Here is a 23,022-nt window from a genome sequence, read left to right on the forward strand (position 1 = left end):
TCCCTCAGCGCTGGTGACCTCTCCTCCCTCTCCGACGTCAGCTCCTGAGTGGAGCTGAATGCGCATGCACAGCCAGACCCGCACGCATTAAAAACGCCCATAGGAAAGCATTTAAATATGCTTTCCTATGCAGGGGCGTATTAGCCGCGAGGCAAACAAGGCATTTGCCTTGGGCGGCATTTTCCAGGGGGCGGCAAAAAAAGCCGCCCCCAAATGCCCAAGGCAAATGTCTTGTTAGCCTTGCGGCTAACAGACATGCCGGCGGTCGGACGGCGCTGGCTGGCTGGTGGGCGGCCGGCGAGGGAGCACTTCCCCTGAGCTGTCTGCTCAGCTCCCTCGCCAGCCGCAGAGGGAGGCTGGGAGCCGGAATATGACGTCATATTCCGGCTCCCAGCCTCACTCTGCGGCTGGTGAGGGAGCTGAGCAGACAGCTCAGGGGAAGTGCTCCCTCGCCGGCCGCCCGCCAGCCAGGCAGTGCTGCCCGATCGCCCAGCAGCCACTGGACCACCAGGGAGGAAGAGACACCCCCCCCCCAGCATTCCCAAAGGTAAGGAGGCTGGGGGGGGGGTGTTAAATTTTTAAAAAAATGTGTTAAAAATAAATGTAAAAAAAAAACATGTTAAAAATAAATTTAAAAAAATGTGTTAAAAATAAATACAAAAAAAAAACGTGTTAATAATAAATTAAAAAAAAGTGTTAAAAATAGATTAAAAAAAATGTGTTAAAAATAAATTTTAAAAAATGTGTTAATGTGGGTGGGTGAGTGTGTGTCTGTGTCTGTTAGTGTCTGTGTCTGTTAGTGTCTGTGTCTGTTAGTGTGTGTGTGTCTGTTAGTGTGTGTGTGTCTGTTAGTGTCTGTGTCTGTTAGTGTCTGTGTCTGTTAGTGTTTGTGTGTGTGTGTGTGTGTCTGACTGTGTGTGTCTGTTAGTGTGTGTGTTTGCCTGTGTGTGTGTGTGTGTCTGCTAGTGAGTGTGTGTCTGTTAGTGTGTGTCTGTTAGTGAGTGTGTTTGTCTGTTACTGAGTGTGAGTGTGTCTGTTAGTGTGTGTGTGTGTTTCTGTTAGCGAGTGTGTGTTTATGTTAGCTAGTGTATGCGTATCTGTCAGTGAATGTGTGTGTGTGTGTATTTAGAATGCGGGGCGGGGGGAAAGGTTGGGTGGGGGTGGCGCGGGGGGGGAGGGGGGGTGCTTGAGTTTTGTCCTGCCTAGGGCAGCACAAAACCAGGATACACCACTGTTCCTATGGACGTTCTGCGTGCTCAATGCGATTTTCGCCTCTAGGCTGGATTAACCCTGCAATGCATCTGAAGGGTTAAAACCTGAGGGACCTGGCACCCAGACCACTTGATTGACCTGAAGTGATCTGGGTGACTATAGATGTATTTAGATATAATGTGTACAATTATAATATAATTATAATATAATTTGTTATGAAAAACAGGGCAAAGAGAAAAAAAAATGTGCTGCCTGTAAGCTAAGGAGAAACAACTCAAAATCAATTCATATTTTGAAAACATTTGGTATTTACTGTATAGTCACTAAGCTGGCTACATAGTTAGGTCATGACTGTAGCCGAGCTTTCCCAGATAAGCTATTAACTTTAAATTCAGCACCATTCGGTGTCTTTGTATATAAACCTGCAGACATCACTCCATATTTACATAGAGGCATTTTGACACTTTGCATGCTGCCTCAGGGAAACCCCTTCCCGGATTTCTGGTAATAGCCCCACAGAACTCATTACATTTTCATAGGGAATTTCATAAGAATGATGTGCTTTACAGCAGAAATAAACTTCATATATGTTCAGAATAAGTCACTAACACCCTCCCCCCACCATCTCTTTTTGGATGATATTATTTGAGTTTCTGCCCCTTTCAGGTTTTAAAACGTGTAAATTGTTGTTAATTGTAGCAAATTCTTATCTAAAGTTATTCGGCAGCCTACCATTTGAAATTAAGTCAATGAAGCATATATTTCAGTAAAGAAGACCATCAACGTAAATATTCAGGAACTCCACGCATTTAATCTCTGATACGGTTCATTCGTGGTAAATAATTGTCTCCAATCTTTAGATTTCGGCTGTAGATAGATTTTTGGAAATAAAGGGAAATAACCCAGTTTGTGTTCAGCTGTACCCCTGTATCGCATGTTTTCTATCTACGGTATATGCTGCAGGTGCCCTCCAGTATACAACAAATATTTATTTGATTGATTTTTAACAATGGGATGTGCAATAGCACACGAGTCTTCACCACAAAAAAAACAAACCTATTTATTATTTGACAGCAACCTAGATAACCACCTACCTTTCTAACTAACTCACCACCTGCTTACGTAAACTAACTTAAAGGGAAAGTTTAGCTTGCAAAATGCATATTTTGTCAACGCAAGGCAGTAACAACAAAAAGTATGCATTTATTAATTTATAAATACAATTTCTCAAGTCCTAGAACTCTTCAGCGTTCTGAGGCTCAGCTGATCCATCCTGCTGACGTCCATGTTCATTATGAGCATAAAACAGGCATTCTGAATATAGTGAGCGCGCTGCAAGCTGTGAAAACCGCACATGAAAACAGATATTCGTACAAATACATATATATAATATAATGAAATGATTAAATACTGCATTGTTTCCCAATTATATGAATGAAATATAATTCTCATATTGTGGTGGAATAGGTGCTTCTGTGATACTGCATTACATGTGAACAAGAATTGTTGGGTTTTTTTCTTGTGTAGTTTTGATTTTTTTTTTCTTTACCTGTCTTTACTCTCACAGAGGAAGCTGGTTTGCACTCTGCTTTTGTAAGATAGGTTCCGAATGAACATGCCTTTTCAGGAAGTTTGCAGGGAGCTTGTGAGATTGACAGCCAGCGGAGGTGTGGCTAGGGCTACAGAAAGAAATATAAAGAGTATTGAGCAGTGAGACTGCGGGAGCATAAACTATTCACCATAACCACTTAATTAAGCTTACAGTGTCCTTCCACTTTCTACACTTATATATATATATTTACCTTGCTGACTATAGTATTCTTTAGTAATCTTTATTAAAAAAATACACTTCTTTTCCAGGGAAGTGAGCACCTGTCGAAATCAGAGGATGACGTGGAGGCCACAGAATCGAGTGTGGGACATATGGAACCTCCACCTGCCGTAGAACATGAAGAAATATGCCTTGACCTATCAGGTAACTTTGCGATTCTGGGACTTATATTGTGACTCTGAATGTTTCTATTCATAGTACACAGCGGTTTGGAAAAATGAATGGTGGTTCTCTCCCACACAGGGAAGCCATTCACCACCACTAAGATTCTCTAAAATGTGACTCATTATTTTAATCAGAACTGTCAATATTCGGTCCCTTCACATACTTTGAATAAAATGGGCAGGAGTATGTATAGTTACTTATAATTAGTCCATTCATAGTAGCATCTACAAAACAAAACAATATGAAAACAGGTATCTATGAGATTCTCTATAAATGGAGTTACTTGCAGTGGTGGGATTTTAGTGCAACACGTAACATGTATGGTGGGATTCTGGTGCAATGTGTAACATGTATGGTGGGATTATGGTGCAATGTGTAACATGTATGGTGGGATTCTGGTGCAATGTGTAACATGTATGGTGGGATTCTGGTGCAACGTGTAACATGTATGGTGGGACCATGGTGCAACATGTAACATGTATGGTGGGATTCTGGTGCAATGTGTAACATGTAATGTGGGATTCTGGTGCAATGTGTAACATGTATGGTGGGATTCTGGTGCAACGTGTAACATGTATGGTGGGACTATGGTGCAATGTGTAACATGTATGGTGAGATTCTGGTGCAATGTGTAACATGTATGGTGAGATTCTGGTGCAATGTGTAACATGTATGGTGAGATTCTGGTGCAATGTGTAACATGTATGGTGGGATTCTGGTGCAATGTGTAACATGTATGGTGGGATTCTGGTGCAATGTGTAACATGTATGGTGGGATTCTGGTGCAATGTGTAACATGTATGGTGAGATTCTGGTGCAAAATGTAACATGTATGGTGGGATTCTGGTGCAACACATAACATGTATGGTGGGATTCTGGTGCAACACGTAACATGTATGGTGGGATTCTGGTGCAACACATAACATGTATGGTGGGATTCTGGTGCAACACGTAACATGTACGGTGGGATTCTGGTGCAACATGTTACATGTATGGTGAGATTCTGGTGCAACACGTAACATGTATGGTGGGATTCTGGTGCAATGTGTAACATGTATGGTGAGATTCTGGTGCAACACGTAACATATAAGTTGGGATTATGGTGCAACACGTAACATGTATGGTGATATTCTGGTGCAATGTGTAACATGTATGGTGGGATTCTGGTGCAACGTGTAACATGTATGGTGGGATTATGGTGCAACATGTAACATGTATGGTGAGATTCTGCTGCAACACGTAACATGTATGGTGAGATTCTGGTGCAACGTGTAACATGTATGGTGGGATTCTGGTGCAACGTGTAGCATGTATGGTGAGATTCTGGTGCAACCCGTAACATGTATGGTGAGATTTTGGTGCAACACGTAACATGTATGGTGGGATTCTGGTGCAATGTGTAACATGTATGGTGAGATTCTGGTGCAACACGTAACATATAGGTGGGATTATGGTGCAACACGTAACATGTATGGTGAGATTCTGGTGCAACGTGTAACATGTATGGTGATATTCTGGTGCAACGTGTAACATGTATGGTGAGATTCTGGTGCAACGTGTAACATGTATGGTGGGATTCTGGTGCAACGTGTAGCATGTATGGTGAGATTCTGGTGCAATGTGTAACATGTATGGTGAAATTCTGATGCAATGCGTAACATGTATGGTGAGATTCTGGTGCAACATGTAACGTATGGTGGGATTCTAGGGCAATGTGTAACATGTATGGTGGGATTCTGGTGCAACACATAACATGTACGGGGGGATTCTGGTGCAATGTGTAACATGTATGGTGAGATTCTGGTGCAACACGTAACATTTCTGGTGGGCTTCTGGTGCAATACGTAACATGTATGGTGGGATTCTGGTGCAATGTGTAACATGTATGGTGAGATTCTGGTGCAACACATAACATGTATGGAGAGATTCTGGTGCATCACGTAACATGTATGGTGGGATTCTGGTGCAATACGTAACATGTATGGTGGGATTCTGGTGCAACACGTAACATGTATGGTGGGATTCTGATGCAACACGTTACATGTATGGTGAGATTATGGTGCAACACGTAACATGTATGGTGAGATTCTGGTGCAACGTGTAACATGTATGGTGATATTCTGGTGCAACACGTAACATGTATGGTGAGATTCTGGTGCAACGTGTAACATGTATGGTGATATTCTGGTGCAACACGTAACATGTATGGTGAGATTCTGGTGCAACGTGTAACATGTATGGTGGGATTTTGGTGCAACGTGTAGCATGTATGGTGAGATTCTGGTGCAACGCGTAACATGTATGGTGAGATTCTGGTGCAACACATAACATGTATGGTGGGATTCTGGTGCAACACGTAACATATAGGTGGGATTATGGTGCAACACGTAACATGTATGGTGATATTCTGGTGCAGCGTGTAGCATGTATGGTGGGATTATGTTGCAATGTGTAACATGTATGGTGAAATTCTGATGCAATGCGTAACATGTATGGTGAGATTCTGGTGCAACATGTAACGTATGGTGGGATTCTAGTGCAATGTGTAACATGTATGGTGGGATTCTGGTGCAACACATAACATGTATGGGGGGATTCTGGTGCAATGTGTAACATGTATGGTGAGATTCTGGTGCAACACGTAACATTTCTGGTGGGATTCTGGTGCAATATGTAACATGTATGGTGGGATTCTGGTGCAATGTGTAACATGTATGGAGAGATTCTGGTGCATCACGTAACATGTATGGTGGGATTCTGGTGCAATACGTAACATGTATGGTGGGATTCTGGTGCAACACGTAACATGTATGGTGGGATTCTGATGCAACACGTTACATGTATGGTGAGATTATGGTGCAACACGTAACATGTATGGTGAGATTCTGGTGCAACACGTTACATGTATGGTGGGATTCTGGTGCAACACGTTACATGTATGGTGGGATTCTGGTGCAACACGTTACATGTATGGCTAGCGTCTGATGGAACACATAAAATGAACTGTACACAGTTTTGGTAAACAAGAATATATATATAACATTATTCATTAAATGGGGAAGTGGGAGATTTTCAGAATTGTACCTAATGTGTATGTACATTGTAGGTACAACTTCCTTTCATCTAGGTACTAAAATGTACAAATTTCTTTTTGTGTATAATTCCAGAAAAGACACCTTGAATAAATATTTCATGTTTCTCTCTTTTAAAGGAGTCACAATGCACCCAAACCAAGAGTTAGATCTTAGAAACAGAAAGGGTAATGGCAGAACAAGAAGAGATCTGGAATACCAAGCACATGATAAAGCTGAAGAACTATCAAGTGAAATATATTTTAAGAGGGAGGAAATAGGAGACCTGGAAATCTCAGCAAATGCGAGCCAAGATGGACTGGCAAGGGATCTAGGGCAGACCAATGGATCAGATACAGACGTTCTCATGGATAAATCAGACAGGTGGTGTGATGTAATGCCAGGCCATCTGGAATCACTGGTTGCAGGTGACAGGGAAGTTCTAATGGCTAAAGCAAAGGATCTTGAAAATCTAGCTCCCGTGTTTAAAGATGAAATTGCAGATAAACCCACGCCAAATTATATAGAGGTTACAGACACTTTATTAGATCATTCAGAGGGTCTTAAAAATCAATCTCCTTTGTGTCAGGATGTAATAGTGGATGTTCTGGATAAACCCATGTCAATAGATGTAGAGGTTACAAAGACTTTATTAGATAACTCAGAAGATCAATCTCCCGTGAGTCAGAATATAACAATGGATTTCCTAGAACAGACAGATACAAGAGATACAGAAGTTTTGATGGATACTTCAGAGGACCTTGAGAGCCCAGCTCATGTGTGTGAGGAGAGTGGCATGCATACTGATCTAGCACTGCGAGATACCCAATGTGAAGAAATTCACTTAACTTCGCATTACTTGGAAGATGTAGAATCATCTGCTATCAGCTACAAAGACAGAAAAATGAGTGCTGAGAAGCAGACCAATACAGAGGTTACAGACAGTCTACAGGATAAATTAGAAGACCCAGGAAGCTCCGCTCAATCGTATAACGATGAAAGTGATATGGAGACAAGACCAGAGAAGATTATGGATGATTTAATTCCTCAAATTCAAAATGAAGAGGATACCATGCTGGTTAATCCAGATCTTATTAGTACAAAGGAAGAGGCGTCTTTGGTGTGTGAGCAATATAAACCCATACTATATGAAGAGACAAATGTGGAATCAATTATGATTGGAAAAGGAGAGCTGGTTTCAAGTGACCCACAAAGCAATATCAAGGATGATGAAGAGTGTGTTGGAGAAATGGTTTCAGAAAACCAGATACATGAAAATATTTTGACTCTCGAAAATCTTGAAAACATGTATTTTCTAGATAGTAATATAGAATCTGTCACTGAAGTCACAATACAACGTGAAGATATAAAACAAGAAAGTTACCATGAATTATCTCAATCAGATCAAGAATCTAGGCAAGTGGAATTTACAAATACATTAACCACACAAGATGATGAGGAAGGTAGGGCAATAGCCGACATTTCTGGAGAGGGGCACAACCCTTCGCTGGTTGAAGAAGAGCATCACCTAGGTCCTTCAGAAGTAGAGAATGCCAGTTTGGAAGATGTAACCGAGATTGCAACATCCCCAGTAGTAGAAAATACAGTGAATCTAAAAAGTTCATTTGCAGAACAAATACATTTCAAGCAGCAGGTAGAGGAGCAAGAATGCCCTTGTAATGTAGACTTACCTGAAGTACATGTGTCAGTGGAAGTAGAGCCAGGTGTGCTGGATCTAATACCATCAAACTTATCTGTTAATGAAGAACCACATGTAACGGAGCAAGTTCCTTGGTTAGAGGAGAGAATGCCTTTGAGTAGCTTAGATCTGTTACATAAAACCATTTCTCCAGTAAACGAATGTATCTCAGACAGAGGTGATGATGAGAATTTATCAGTAGACGTTGTAGAACCAGAGAACAGAATATTTGGTGAAGACAAATCATTGCAAGTTTCAAGTGAATCTTACAGAGAAGTTGAGGATAAACATGAATATTTTATCAAACAAGAAACCCATTCTAATACTGAAATTGAGAAACAAGGGAGAGAAATACGTGTCTCTCTCACTACTGATGAGTCAGAGAAAATAACAAATTATACATCTATGGAGGAAGCCAATATACCTGTACACAAAGAAACAGCTTTACCTGATGTATTAATTGTGGAATCAGTACATTTTCAGGTTTCACATTCAGAAGATGAAGAACATTCAATATCACAATCAGACAAGGCAACTATCAATTTAGAAGAAGACCGCCTGCAAGATGAAGGTCACATTTACAGCTTGGATGATGTGCTATCAGGAGAACAACAGCTAATACAGCAAGAAGAGAATGATCCAAAAGACTATGAGCGGTCAGTGTGGTATGAAGAATGTAAGGATTTAACTGAGAAAGAGGAATATAAATCAGATATCAAAATAAATGTTCCAAACCAATTTGGGGATTTCGGTGAGGACTTGGAAGAAGCAGAAATGTCACATACACATGTGAGATCAGCTGAAGAACTTTCAAATTCTTCAACAGAGAGTGAAGAAATATTGTTAGCACAGGATACTTTGAGTTGCGAAGATCCCTCATCTGATAAAAAAGAGGATATTGAGGAAAGAGAAGATATGCAAGGAAGCTTCATTATAATTCCTGAGGAAACGTTTATTTCTCTCGAATCAGACTTACAGGTAATAAAGCCAACATTGGTAAGTGGATCTACACCAGGCATGAGTTCATTACTAGATATGATGTCGCTTCAAGCAACAGATAAAACAGAAAATGACCAGACTCTGGAAAAAGATTTTGTTTCAGAGGATGAGGTCGGATCTTTGCAAAAATCAGGAACATTACCAGCTGTGTTTGATGAATCCAAGGCAGTACAGACTCTAGTAGAACTGAGTAAAACTTCCACAGCAGAGCTCGAGTTCTCAAATATGAGAGGAGAGGAAACTCCAGAAAGAAATCTCTCAGGTGACAATACAGACAGTAAAGAAACAAGTGTACTAGAGGTACTGGAACCAGATTGCAGAGAACACAATGACATCTCATCTGGCCAAGCAATGCATAGTGAGTATTACTATACAGATGATGATGCTTTTGATAAAGAAATGATGAGAACAGAAGAACACTCAACCAATGGCAAACACACTGTTGAGATCACTGATGATATTAGCATAACAGTTACTGAATTCCAAGTCTTCAATACAAAAGGAGGTAATTTTTACACATTACAGGATAAACCGAGCAATGCAGTACAAGACGGTAAGAGTCTAATGGGTGACCATCAACCAGTGAGAGAAGATATAGATATTCCAAAACATGGTACAGAGCATCATGAATCCTTCGGTGATTCAATGCAAGAAAAAGATTCTTTGGAGCACAAGGTTCTCCCAGAGAATGATGATAACAAGGAGGCATCGCTGAGAAGCATAGGTGAATCTGAGCAAAAGGAACCACCAAGCGAGTCAGGTGAATCATGGACTGAGAATGCAACTGGAGCAGGATGCCTACCTCAAGAACAAACAGAAGGTTTCAGAGAAATAGATATTGTTCAAAGTAATAACATTATAAAAGATAAAGACTCTCAAATGAAATTAAACATTACTACAGTGCAGGAAGATCATTTTCTAAAATTGTCAGGCTTTGAGGTAGATAAAAAGGAAGACGCTTTTGGGAAACAAGTTAATTTGCTTGCTGAAGAAAAGTCGGTGGAGGTCCACCATGACAATTTACATGAAGACAGTTCACTGAGTGAAAAACAGTATTTCTCCACAGATGGAAGTCAAACCTATGTAGCCAAAGAAGACAAAGATTGTTCCCTGACTGATACGCACCATCATTACCAAACAGATCTCAAAATGACTACACCTCCAGAAGATCCTGCAGAAATATTAGAAGAATCCCACTGGAAACCAGATCACTCAACCCCAGAAATATCTCAAAGTGTTGAGATAACAAGAGAAGAACATTATCCAAGGTTACATAATCCTTTATTAACTGCAGAAGAATACCAAGGATGTCAGATGGAGATATCGCAGACACTAGTTGATAATCGTGGAACAAGTATATTTGAAGAACGAAATATACCAGCCGAAGGAATGACAGAAAGTAACAAACAAGTAGACGTATTATTAAATAAAGAATCTCTGCCACCAGGTCATTCAGAGCAAGCTGCACCTGTTATTGAACCAGAATCAAGCGTTGAAGAAATCGGAGACACCCATAAAGATTTAGATCTCTTATCAGAAAATCAGAGTTTAATTGACCCCTGGCAAGTTAAAACAAGTTCCACTGAAATGGCAGGAGAAACTGATGTTGTAATAAAAAGCCATTCTACAAGCACATCAGATCAATCAGTTCCAGAAAAAGAACTGGTCAAGGAAGCATGCAATCTGGAAGATGCGCCACCAGATCGCCCATCAGAAGATATTGTCGTCTCTGAAATTTCTACCACTTCAAATCTCCAAGAAAATGTGACAGATATTTTATTTGGATTTTCCCATACTAAAATTCCAATTGAAGAAGACCTTAGTATTAATGGCAGCATTCAAGCCATACCAGGACCTGAAATTGTTATATCGGCTGACTATGGTCTACCAGAGGACATTGAATTGGAATCTGGTCACATGGTGGAAGAAATCAAAGAAGAAAATTATAGCGAGGAGGAAGAGAACTTGAGAAGTACACGTTCAGCAACTGATAGTGTCTCCAGTAAGAATCAGAGGGAACATAAAGATACTTACCCAGCACCATCAGAGCCTCAAACAAACCTGATGGAGGTACCGGGACCCATAGAGGAGGACGATGAGATAGATGGCGATATGGTGAGATTTCTACTCTTTAAATCACTATCTCTCAAATATTAAGGGATATTGTAAATGTGTCACTGTAATAAAATTTGGGCACATGTCTAAATAATTCAGTCACCATGGAAACCAATACGATCTTCTGGCTGATTTTGTCAGGTTTCTTATAAAGCCCAATTTCTTTTTGTGCCAATTTAATAATGCTCCGTTAATATCAATTAATTAAAGCGTCTATTGAATAAATAATAGCAGTGTATGATCTGGCCATGATTATAATAAAGTATCAAATCTGTGTCTAAATATTGCAAATCAGTTTCAATTGATTACAAATCAGTGCTTAGTCCATGCGTCACTTTGCATTGCACTGTATCATAAGAATTTTACTACATAAAATAATTAGTTAGACAAGGACGTATGAGGAATGATATCCTAGAATAATGAACATTTCTCTCTGTGTAAGAGATATTAATGCACAGCTAATCTTAAAATACATTATTTTATTGCCAGATTAATTTAGTATTTCTTAAATCTGTGCTGCAGGGGTTTATGGGATATGTAGTTCAGCCCAAGCTGCAGTTCTTCTTATCAGATCTGAATAAACTGATATACCACTGCTGCAATTGGTTTATTTATAGTCCTGTCTGCAATTTTGTGAGTAGAACTGTGCAGAGTTCATCCTAGCTGGAGAGTATTCCTGCATACAGCTGCGATTCAGGAGGCGGTGGAGTGCAGCGGGTATGACCACCCAGTCTGTAGAAATAACTTGGACAGAGATTGGACAGCAAAGCAGGAAGTAATCATTATCCGATGACATCAACATCAGAGTGGGCTGTCTCATAGCTGTGTGATTTTAGCTATACGCTGTAGTAATAAGTAACATAGACGTGAATTTCTCTCTAATTCTGAAGCTTTTTTACTTTCTCTATTCTTGACTGTGCACCACTTAAAGTAATTTTTTTCCTTTCCTACCAGCTCCCTCACAGGACGCTAGATTTAAGTGCACAGAAAAGCAGAGTTCAGCTGCGCAGGAAAACGTCCATCCGAAGGCGGCAGGGTCAGCGCCAGTCCCTTCCTGAAGCGCAGCCCAGTGAGCAGCCCCCACCGGTACACCGGCCCTTTTCAGTAGCACTTCCAGGACTGGTAGGAAAGCTGCCAATGCAACCTTCAGTGACCCCCATGGCACACGCAGTGCCTCCTCCTGCAGAAGAGAGAAAGGAAGAGAGAGCGGACGCGGAGGAAATCGCTATTAAGCCAAAGAAGGTCTTCCCAAAGCATGCTGGGTAAGGATGACCTTAGTTAAAGTGAAATTAAATCCAGGTTTTTAACGCAGCGGAGAGTGTATGCACAGCTGGTATTTACATGTTTATACAAGTGCAGGGACTACAGACATGGGTCTGCTATCACTAAGTGTATGCGAGAATTAATTTATTGGGATTTTCCCTGCAAGTTGCAACAAATATCAAATATCTTTATTTCTGTCCTGATTTCAGTCTTGAGCTTAAAATATTTTTGTTGTGTGTGAAATCACCACCTTCTTCCTCTTTGTTATTGTTCCCCCTCCCCCCCCCCCCCCCCCCCATCCTTTCTGACTGAGCGTCTTGCTTTACAGCAAGCCTGCGATACTCTGGTGACACGATGGTGCAGAGGAGTTTGTTGTAACGTTACCCTTTTATAAACTTATCAAACTAATAAATGGCTATGGGCAGAAATGTTCATGTCTGCTGACACAAGGCATTTTCTGCAACAACACACAGCGGCCATTGTGGCTCTCACACTGCAAAGCAATTAGGGTAACTGCAATATTGTTTTGTGTTTTGTGTGCAGTGACTCACAAACTATCCTCTCCCCTTTCTCTGGGCAGATTTGGGATCCCACACCCCCAGATGATGCAGGAGCTGCAGTCACGTCTACTCAAAAAGAAACCCAAAGAGTGATCTTGTAAAGGAAATCATATTACCCTCAGCCGTCCTGTTATGGGTTAACCTGTATGTATATAATAAAGACTCCAAATGAAAGGGGAAGACTCAACAGCCTGATCTGTTTGTTTTACTTTCTGACTCATTGTAAAAGTCATTGTGCTAATCCATGCGTAGATAATGGAAGTAAACAATAACTCATCAGATTCGCACAGATTTTACATCGGTGTCGACTGATATTTTGGAATACATTTCTCTATCTGCTTAGAAAACAGAAGATGTTCTTAGATCTCCGTCCTAATAATCTTCCCCTAAATACTCCCCCGTTTGACACCATGAGAGGTCGTGTATCTGTTAAATGCCCATCCACACAAGGGCGAGAGAGCACTGGCCCCCGTCACATGAAAATATAGGGTTTGTAAGTTAGCTTTTACCAATAACGAGCGATGGGTTCACCAAACCTGGAGAGATCTTGGTCAGTATGTAAAGTAAAGCTAACGCAGCCACTGCTAGGCTACACAGCGATTTTACCTCTCCAAGACTCTCTGCACAATCTGTCATGTGTACACTATTTATAACAGACTCCTCTCTCATGCGGAGGGGATTAACTTGTTGCTGTCCGTTGTTTCAGTGATATTTAGGGCTGTTTCATGGAATAAGATTTAGTAACAGTTGCAAGTTTCAGCTGGTGATGTGCTCTAAAGAGCTTGGAAACAATGGGCGCTACAGGTGTGTATAAATATCGGTTGATAAAAACAGAGATTTAAGCAATTTCTTGTTGTGCTACAATCAGAAATTCCAACTGCAAAAACAGAATTATTTTTGGATTAGGAAGATGTTGATACTGATAGACAATTGCATTTTCTTTATTTTATTAATAGTTATATAGTGACAACATATTTGGCAGTGCTATACAATTATACATCGGGATATAAAATAACAAGTAATGTAGGCAGTAGCAAGAGGTGTAAAAGCTTACAGTCTATGAGAAACGGATAAAGGAACATGATACAGCACCCTTTCCTCTGCAGTAGGTTTAATCTCTTTCCTTCAAGTCTCAATGGATGACTCCCTGTCCTTTGCACAGTCCTGTTAATGAACAGGTCACCAAAGAGCTGTTTGCAATGACTCTGCGCATGTTCCAATAATGATGTTTATAGCGTTTCGAAAGTTCACTGCTTGAGGTTTGAGAAAAGTGTCAAAGGGAAATGGCTGTACATGAATGAATCAGCTCACTCACATGATTCCTCAACTTCACCACACTCTCTAAACAAAGAATGTCGCAGTCAACATGTTAGTGTGAGTGTTGCCCAAACTATAATAAAATGTGGAAGAGATTAGTCCAAATGCTATTGTACTGCAGACTGTCCAGCAAATCCGGACCTTGAGAGGATTTATGAACCGAAAGTTCATGCTACGTTTAATTGGTGTTTGTTGTATACGTTGTTTGTTATCAGTAGGTGTTTGTTGTGTGATATGTTATTGGTTGATGTTGTTTGTTATCAGTAGGTGTTTGTTGTGTGATATGTTATTGGTTGATGTTGTTTGTTGTCAGGAGATGCTTGTTGTGTGATATGTTATTGGTTGATGTTGTTTGTTGTCAGGAGATGCTTGTTGTGTGATATGTTATTGGTTGATGTTGTTTGTTATCAGGAGATGCTTGTTGTGTGATATGTTATTGGGTGATGTTGTTTGTTGTCAGGAGGTGTTTGCTGTGTGATATGTTATCGGTTTATGTTGTTTGTTATCAGTAGGTGTTTGTTGTGTGATATGTTATTGGTTGATGTTGTTTGATAACACTTGGTGTTTGTTGTGTGCTATGTTATTGGTTGATGTTGTTTGTTATCAGTAGGTGTTTGTTGTGTGATATGTTATTGGTTGATGTTGTTTGTTATCAGGAGATGCTTGTTGTGTGATATGTTATTGGTTGATGTTGTTTGTTATCAGGAGATGCTTGTTGTGTGATATGTTATTGGGTGATGTTGTTTGTTGTCAGGAGGTGTTTGTTGTGTGATATGTTATCGGTTGATGTCATTTGTTATCAGTAGGTGTTTGTTGTGTGATATGTTATTGGTTGATGTTGTTTGTTGTCAGGAGATGCTTGTTGTGTGATATGTTATTGGGTGATGTTGTTTGTTGTCAGTAGGTGTTTGTTGTGTGATATGTTATTGGTTGATGTTGTTTGGTATCAGTAGGTTTTTGTTGTGTGATATGTTATTGGTTGATGTTGTTTGTTATCAGTAGGTGTTTGTTGTGTGATATGTTATTGGTTGATGTTGTTTGCTATCAGTAGGTGTTTGTTGTGTGATATGTTATTGGTTGATGTTGTTTGCTATCAGTAGGTGTTTGTTGTGTGATATGTTATTGGTTGATGTTGTTTGTTGTCAGGAGATGCTTGTTGTGTGATATGTTATTGGTTGATGTTGTTTGCTATCAGTAGGTGTTTGTTGTGTGATATGTTATTGGTTGATGTTGTTTGTTATCAGTAGGTGTTTGTTGTGTGATATGTTATTGGTTGATGTTGTTTGGTATCAGTAGGTGTTTGTTGTGTGATATGTTATTGGTTGATGTTGTTTGGTATCAGTAGGTGTTTGTTGTGTGATATGTTATTGGTTGATGTTGTTTGGTATCAGTAGGTATTTGTTGTGTGATATGTTATTGGTTGATGTTGTTTGCTATCAGTAGGTGTTTGTTGTGTGATATGTTATTGGTTGATGTTGTTTGGTATCAGTAGGTGTTTGTTGTGTGATATGTTATTGGTTGATGTTGTTTGTTATCAGTAGGTGTTTGTTGTGTGATATGTTATTGGTTGATGTTGTTTGCTATCAGTAGGTGTTTGTTGTGTGATATGTTATTGGTTGATGTTGTTTGCTATCAGTAGGTGTTTGTTGTGTGATATGTTATTTTCAAGATGTGTTTGTTGTGTTATGTGTTGTTGTACATGTTATTTGGTATCAAGATGTTATTGCTTTGTGCTATTTTTGTCGAGGTAAGTCCTAGATGTGTTTCTTGAACGATGTTATTAATATATGTTGTTTGTTATCCAGATGTTTTCATCATTTAAATCGTTATTGGGGTTGTTTCGCTTCTGGTAAACACCGGAGGAATTTCCCTCATCCCCTGCGATGACTCAGATGTCGAGATTATTCCAGCACTGATTAGGGGGATCTTCCAAGATCCCCTCTGGGCCTTTTCTTTTAAGAAAATGCTTTCAATAGGGGCTAAGTATATGCTGAGACCTGTATAATAAGGTGCAGAAAACTCACAATGCCCAGTACGGTATTTCAGTGAGCTTTGGGTCTTTTAAATTCCTATTTATTTAAAGTAAAAGCAGTATAAGAAAGAAACCAACATTTTACATAATGATTAAAAATCTGTTTGATTAATAGAACCAAACATGAATTTTCTGAATGGATGAGTCACAGATCACAGAACATTACTGTAAATAAAACACAAAAAAACACAAATAAAATTCCATTGCTCATTTCAGTTTCGCTGAAGTCACATTTGTGCAATGTAAGAGTTCACACTTCATTTCCCATAATATCGAAGCACTTCCACATCCTCGCACAGTGAGTGAAGCTCTGTGGTGAGTCTCTCGTCTGCAGTAACGGCCCATTCGCACCGCTCGTAGATCCACAACTCCAAAACTGTAAAAAGGGAAAAAAATAAAAAGGAGGGATTTTCAAATGTATGAGAGCAGAAAGCGTGGACCCCCTGAGCTTTCTAATTATGGCAAATTGATGGTTTCTTCAGTATACCACTGTTTAGGGTGTATTAGCCGGCTGTGTTCCCTTCTCACTCCCGATATGGAACCAGTGCTTATGGGTTAGGTCTCAGGATCCAGCTTTGGAATATACTTTTATACCCTATGACAGAATATTTTTTCCATACGGATTTAGAATCTAAAGGTCCTACAACCAATGCCATGAAGAAGATATTGGACAATTTGGACTTGGTGGTGGTGTAACCCAGTCTTATAAAAAACAGGAAGGTTAAAGTCCAATCTCCAAGTAATGGTACAAAGTATCTACATCCTACTTGTAAATATAGCATGATTCATCACACCATAGCCACGTAAAATATAATATGTAATATTATATGTAATATGTTGTAATGTAAAACAAAAGGATATTGATGGGTTTTCTGAGTCAACATCTCTTGGTTATGTGGGTTCTAATGCTCCTACCATTATTCCAGCATAGCGCAAACAATAAACACAACATTTACATTGTATAAACAATACACACAACATTTACATTGTATAAACAATACACACAACATTTACATTATATAAACAAACAATACACACAACATGCACATTGTATAAACAATACACACAACATTTACATTGTATAAACAATACACACAACATATTTACATTGTATAAAAAATACACACAACATTTACATTGTATAAACAAACAATACACACAACATGCACATTGTATAAACAATACACACAACATTTACATTGTATAAACAATACACACAACATATACATTGTATAAACAATACACACAACATATACATTGTATAAACAATAACACACAACATTTACATTGTATAAACAATGCATACTACATTTACATTGTATAAACAAACAATACACACAAAATATACATTGTATAAACAATAACACACCACATTTACATTGTATAAACAATACACACAACATTTACATTGTATAAACAAACAATACACACAACATATACATTGTATAAACAATACACACAACATTTACATTGTATAAACAATACACACAACATATACATTGTATAAACAACACATACTACATTTACATTGTATATACAATACACACAACATTTACATTGTATAGACAAACAATACACACAACATATACATTGTATAAACAATACACACAACATTTACATTGTATAAACAATACACACAACATATACATTGTATAAACAATACACACAACATTTACATTGTATAAACAATACACACAACATATTTACATTGTATAAAAAATACACACAACATTTACATTGTATAAACAAACAATACACACAACATGCACATTGTATAAACAATACACACAACATTTACATTGTATAAACAATACACACAACATATACATTGTATAAACAATAACACACAACATTTACATTGTATAAACAATGCATACTACATTTACATTGTATAAACAAACAATACACACAAAATATACATTGTATAAACAATAACACACCACATTTACATTGTATAAACAATACACACAACATTTACATTGTATAAACAAACAATACACACAACATATACATTGTATAAACAATACACACAACATTTACATTGTATAAACAATACACACAACATATACATTGTATAAACAACACATACTACATTTACATTGTATAAACAATACACACAACATTTACATTGTATATACAATACACACAACATTTACATTGTATAAACAACACATACAACATTTACATTGTATAAATAATACACACAACATTTACATTGTATAAACAATACACACACCATTTACATTGTATAAACAATACACACAACATATTTACATTATATAAACAATAACACCCACATTTACATTGTATAAACAATACACACTACATTTACATTGTATAAACAATACACACGACATTTACATTGTATAAACAATAACACACAACATTTCCATTGTATAAACAATAACACACAACATTTCCATTGTATAAACAATAACACACAACATTTACATTGTATAAACAATACACACTACATTTACATTGTATAAACAATAACACACAACATTTACATTGTATAAACAATAACACACAACATTTACATTGTATAAACAATAACACGTGAAACATTTACATTGTATAAACAATTACACGTGAAACATTGAATACATTGAAACATGTCATATCTGTAAAAGAAACCTTAGCTTATTTTAACCTTCTGGGCAAACATGACTTGGGCTAACGGCTATTAGTCACAGCTAAGGTAGGCTACCATAAACAGAACCCTGTGTGTCCTGGTGTGTATAATGCCACGACAGCAACTCAACAAAAATCGAATTAAACAAAACAATATCTGGGAGAGCAGAGAAGGATTTGTGTTCTACCATGAGTGTAACCAGTCCTCTGTGTAATACTGGGGTGAATAATGATACATTTTATACTCTTTTTGATAGTAATTTTGATCTCCTTACAGTAAATTTAAATGTAAATAATGAAAAAAAAATTTTATTTGTATTTTATTGTTATTCTCAGTTTTATACAACTTTTCCAATATATTGTTAATAGTAAAGGGAAACAAGCATTTGTGTGCACACTCAAGTACTAAGGGGTGGGTGTGTGGGTTAGTCGTGAGCATGCATTGGGTGCTTCTTGCAGGTATTTACGCCTTGAGGTTTTGGTATCCTCCCATGATTTTGGTGCTGCACCTTTGCTGGCCACAGACGGTATTTCTGGTATTTCAGGATAGTCCAGAATTGGTCCAGTTTTAGTGGAACAGTCTAGGTTCAGTTGGTTAAGGGGCTGATGTCCAAGCAGCTACTGTGGTTTCTGTTTCTTGGTGTTGAGTCTTGGTATGCTTTTAATATTGCGCTTTGTGGTGTCTCCGTACTCAGCTTTGCTTTGGGGTGTCAAACTCAAGTTTTGCAGGAACTGATCGGGGTCATCTCGGGAAGTTAATGTGAAACGTTCTCCCCCCTTCTCAGCTAGTAATGATCCCTCTGTGCCCCACCGGTACCTGATGGATGAGTCTTGCAGTCAGCCTTTTTCTCTCTGCTGGGGCGGAGAATAGAATATCAGCATAGATCGCTATTCTGTGGCCTTCATGGCACTGACCCCATTTCTCTGGAGCGCAGCATTATTTCTGATTTTATCGCTTTGTCCCTGGTCACCGCTATTTATTACATACAGAGGAGATCCTACAATCCAGTTTTTCAGTAATATTTAGAAGACCTTCAATCAATTTCCTACCCATAAAACAAATAAAATCAAAACACTCTCTGCTCAATTAACCTGTGAAATCACAGCTTCTTACTGTCTGGATCACAAGGTAAAAGCGAACCCAAATAGATGTTCAGCGGTTCTAGGTATAAATTCTCAGCAAGCAGCATTGCTAGGCACATTTTTTAAAACGAGTGATGCAATAATTTGTGTTGCACATTTTCTTTGGTAAATGACATCTTGGCTTACAAAATCCTCAGATTTCCTGTCTGCGGTCTTTGCAGCTTAATGAGTAGTCTTTGTAAGGCAGGTGCTCTGAGTAATTACTGCCTCTTCAGTTTAGCTTCACTGAGCTAACCAAACCAGGAAGTAACAGAACATGTTGTTTGATTGACAGCTGGGTGGGTGTAACATGGTTAAAGGAACACTATAGTCACCTAAATTACTTTAGCTAAATAAAGCAGTTTTAGTGTATAGTTAATTCCCCTGCAATTTCACTGCTAAATTCACTGTCATTTAGGAGTTAAATCACTTTGTTTCTGGTTATGCAGCCCTAGCCACACCTCCCCTGGCTATGATTGACAGAGCCTGCATGAAAAAAAAAACTGGTTTCACTTTCAAACAGATGTAATTTACCTTAAATAATTGTATCTCAATCTCTAAATTGAACTTTAATCACATACAGGAGGCTCTTGCGGGGTCTAGCAAGCTATTAACATAGCAGGGGATAAGAAAATCTTAATTAAACAGAACTTGCAATAAAGAAAGCCTAAATAGGGCTCTCTTTACAGGAAGTGTTTATGGAAGGCTGTGCAAGTCACATGCAGGGAGGTGTTACTAGGGTTCATAAACAAAGGGATTTAACTCCTAAATGGCAGAGGATTGAGCAGTGAGGCTGCAGGGGCATGTTCTATACACCAAAACTGCTTCATTAAGCTAAAGTTGTTCAGGTGACTATAGTGTCCCTTTAAATTATAATAGTGCCAATTTCTATTGAAATCTAAACTTTTTAACACATTTTAAAAAAGAGGACACCATCTTCACACATAAAGCACTTCAGTAAGCTGAAGTGGCTGTTGTGCTCAGATATTTCTTTAATTGTATAAGTGAATTCTGTTCGTATTAGAGTTACCGTGAGTGGGCGATCTTGCCACCTCCTGTACTTAATGATGAGAATAAAGTAAAAAAAAATATCCTATGAGTTCGTATTACTATACAAATAAGAATAAGCGGTGACTGGTGATGCTTTAAGATGGATCATGGGCGTCAGACTCCTCCCCCAGAATTTTACTCCTCCCTATATAGTACAAAGATACCTATTCAACACACAGAGCTGTGTACAATACAGAGATACCTATACAATACACAGAGCTGTGTACAATACAGAGATACCTATACAGTACACAGAGCTGGGTAGACACAGCACACAGTGTACACGGGGTTAAAGCACAGTATACTGATAGACTCCTTATTAAACATAGTGTACACAGGGTTAAAGCGGCAGGATACTGATAGACTCCTTATTACACACAGTGTGCACAGGGTTAAAGCAGCAGGATACTGATAGACTCCTTATTACACACAGTGTACACAGGGTTAAAGCAGCAGGATACTGATAGACTCCTTATTACACACAGTGTACACAGGGTTAAAGCAGCAGGATACTGATAGACTCCTTATTACACACAGTGTACACAGGGTTAAAGCAGCAGGATACTGATACTCCTTATTACACACAGTGTACACAGGGTTAAAGCAGTAGGATACTGATAGACTCCTTATTACACACAGTGTACACAGGGTTAAGGCAGCAGAATACTGATATACTCCTTATTACACTCAGTGTACACAGGGTTAAAGCACTAGGATACTGATAGACTCCTTATTACACACAGTGTACACAGGGTTAAAGCAGCAGAATACTGATATACTCATTATTACATACAGTGTACACAGGGTTAAATCAGCAGGATACTGATAGACTCCTTATTACACACAGTGTACACAGGGTTAAAGCAGTAGGATACTGATAGACTCCTTATTACACACAGTGTACACAGGGTTAAGGCAGCAGAATACTGATATACTCCTTATTACATACAGTGTACACAGGGTTAAAGCAGTAGGATACTGATAGACTCCTTATTACACACAGTGTACACAGGGTTAAGGCAGCAGAATACTGATATACTCCTTATTACAGACAATGTACACAGGGTTAAAGTAGCAGGATACTGATAGATTCCTTATTACGCCCAAGGTTGAATCAGCAGGGCACTGATATACTCCTTGTTACCTTTACAGCTGGCAATATAATTCATCTGCAGTGATAATATGATGCCAAGACATAGCTGACATTGTTAACAGAAGTAACAATCATTACTGAATAAAACAGATTGAAATCGGAATCAGATTAGTCCTCAGAGTCACAGCCCAAGTCAATTAGCCACAGCATAAGTGTCTCTGGTCTCAGCTGTAGAGTGACTGAGCACTCTAAATAAGGTGGTGGGTATGTGTAGGAGATCATTAAAACTATTAGTTACAGGCAGCACAGTGCTCTGTGTCAGACATGTTTCCCTCTCCCCTCTTCACCCCTGAGCTTCCCTGGCTTTAAATATACTAATTACATATTTGAGTAAATTTCCTTGCATAATCAGCCTGCAGGCAGTAACTAAAATTTGGCAGAGGCCAGGAGCTGCTACAATTGTGCTCTGTTACTTCCGAGATGGCTTCTTGCTTCTCTCTCCCGTGGGCACTGTAACCCCACTCCCTGGTGCTCTCAGCTAATGATAGCCCCTGAATAAAGAGGCCGATAGCAGGGTTCCACTGATGGGCAGCTGGCTTTGCTGCCCAATGGACAACTCAATGGAAATTCCTGAAACTCCTTCTGAAAAGACACTAGGCATGTGCGGAGCCTGCAGAACCTGGGCAGATTTCAGACCAGCCCCATTTTTGACGAGCCTAGATGCTCTTAAGCATCTTCAATACATTTTTTCAATACATTTTCCCCACATGAAAACTGGTGGAGCACTACTGCAAGTGCCCCTATAGAAGAGCCCCCACTGATTTGAATTGTATGATTAAAGTATTAGTCATGAATATTC

The 23,022-nt window shown here is 38.8% G+C and overlaps 1 protein-coding gene across 1 annotated transcript in view; it reads left to right on the top strand.

The window, feature by feature from the left end:
- Positions 1-13,089, top strand: part of APOBR (apolipoprotein B receptor) — a 30,823-nt gene extending 17,734 nt beyond the window's left edge. Inside the window, exons 4-7 of the mRNA XM_063429593.1 lie at positions 3,073-3,187; positions 6,420-11,092; positions 12,047-12,354; positions 12,936-13,089. Coding sequence (XP_063285663.1) covers positions 3,073-3,187; positions 6,420-11,092; positions 12,047-12,354; positions 12,936-13,008 — 5,169 coding nt within the window. The 3' untranslated portion in view covers positions 13,009-13,089. The remainder of the gene's footprint in view (positions 1-3,072; positions 3,188-6,419; positions 11,093-12,046; positions 12,355-12,935) is intronic.
- Positions 13,090-23,022: the final 9,933 nt, after the last annotated feature.

Source organism: Pelobates fuscus, chromosome 8 (assembly GCF_036172605.1).
Source record: "Pelobates fuscus isolate aPelFus1 chromosome 8, aPelFus1.pri, whole genome shotgun sequence".
NCBI classification, from domain to species: Eukaryota; Metazoa; Chordata; class Amphibia; order Anura; family Pelobatidae; genus Pelobates; species Pelobates fuscus.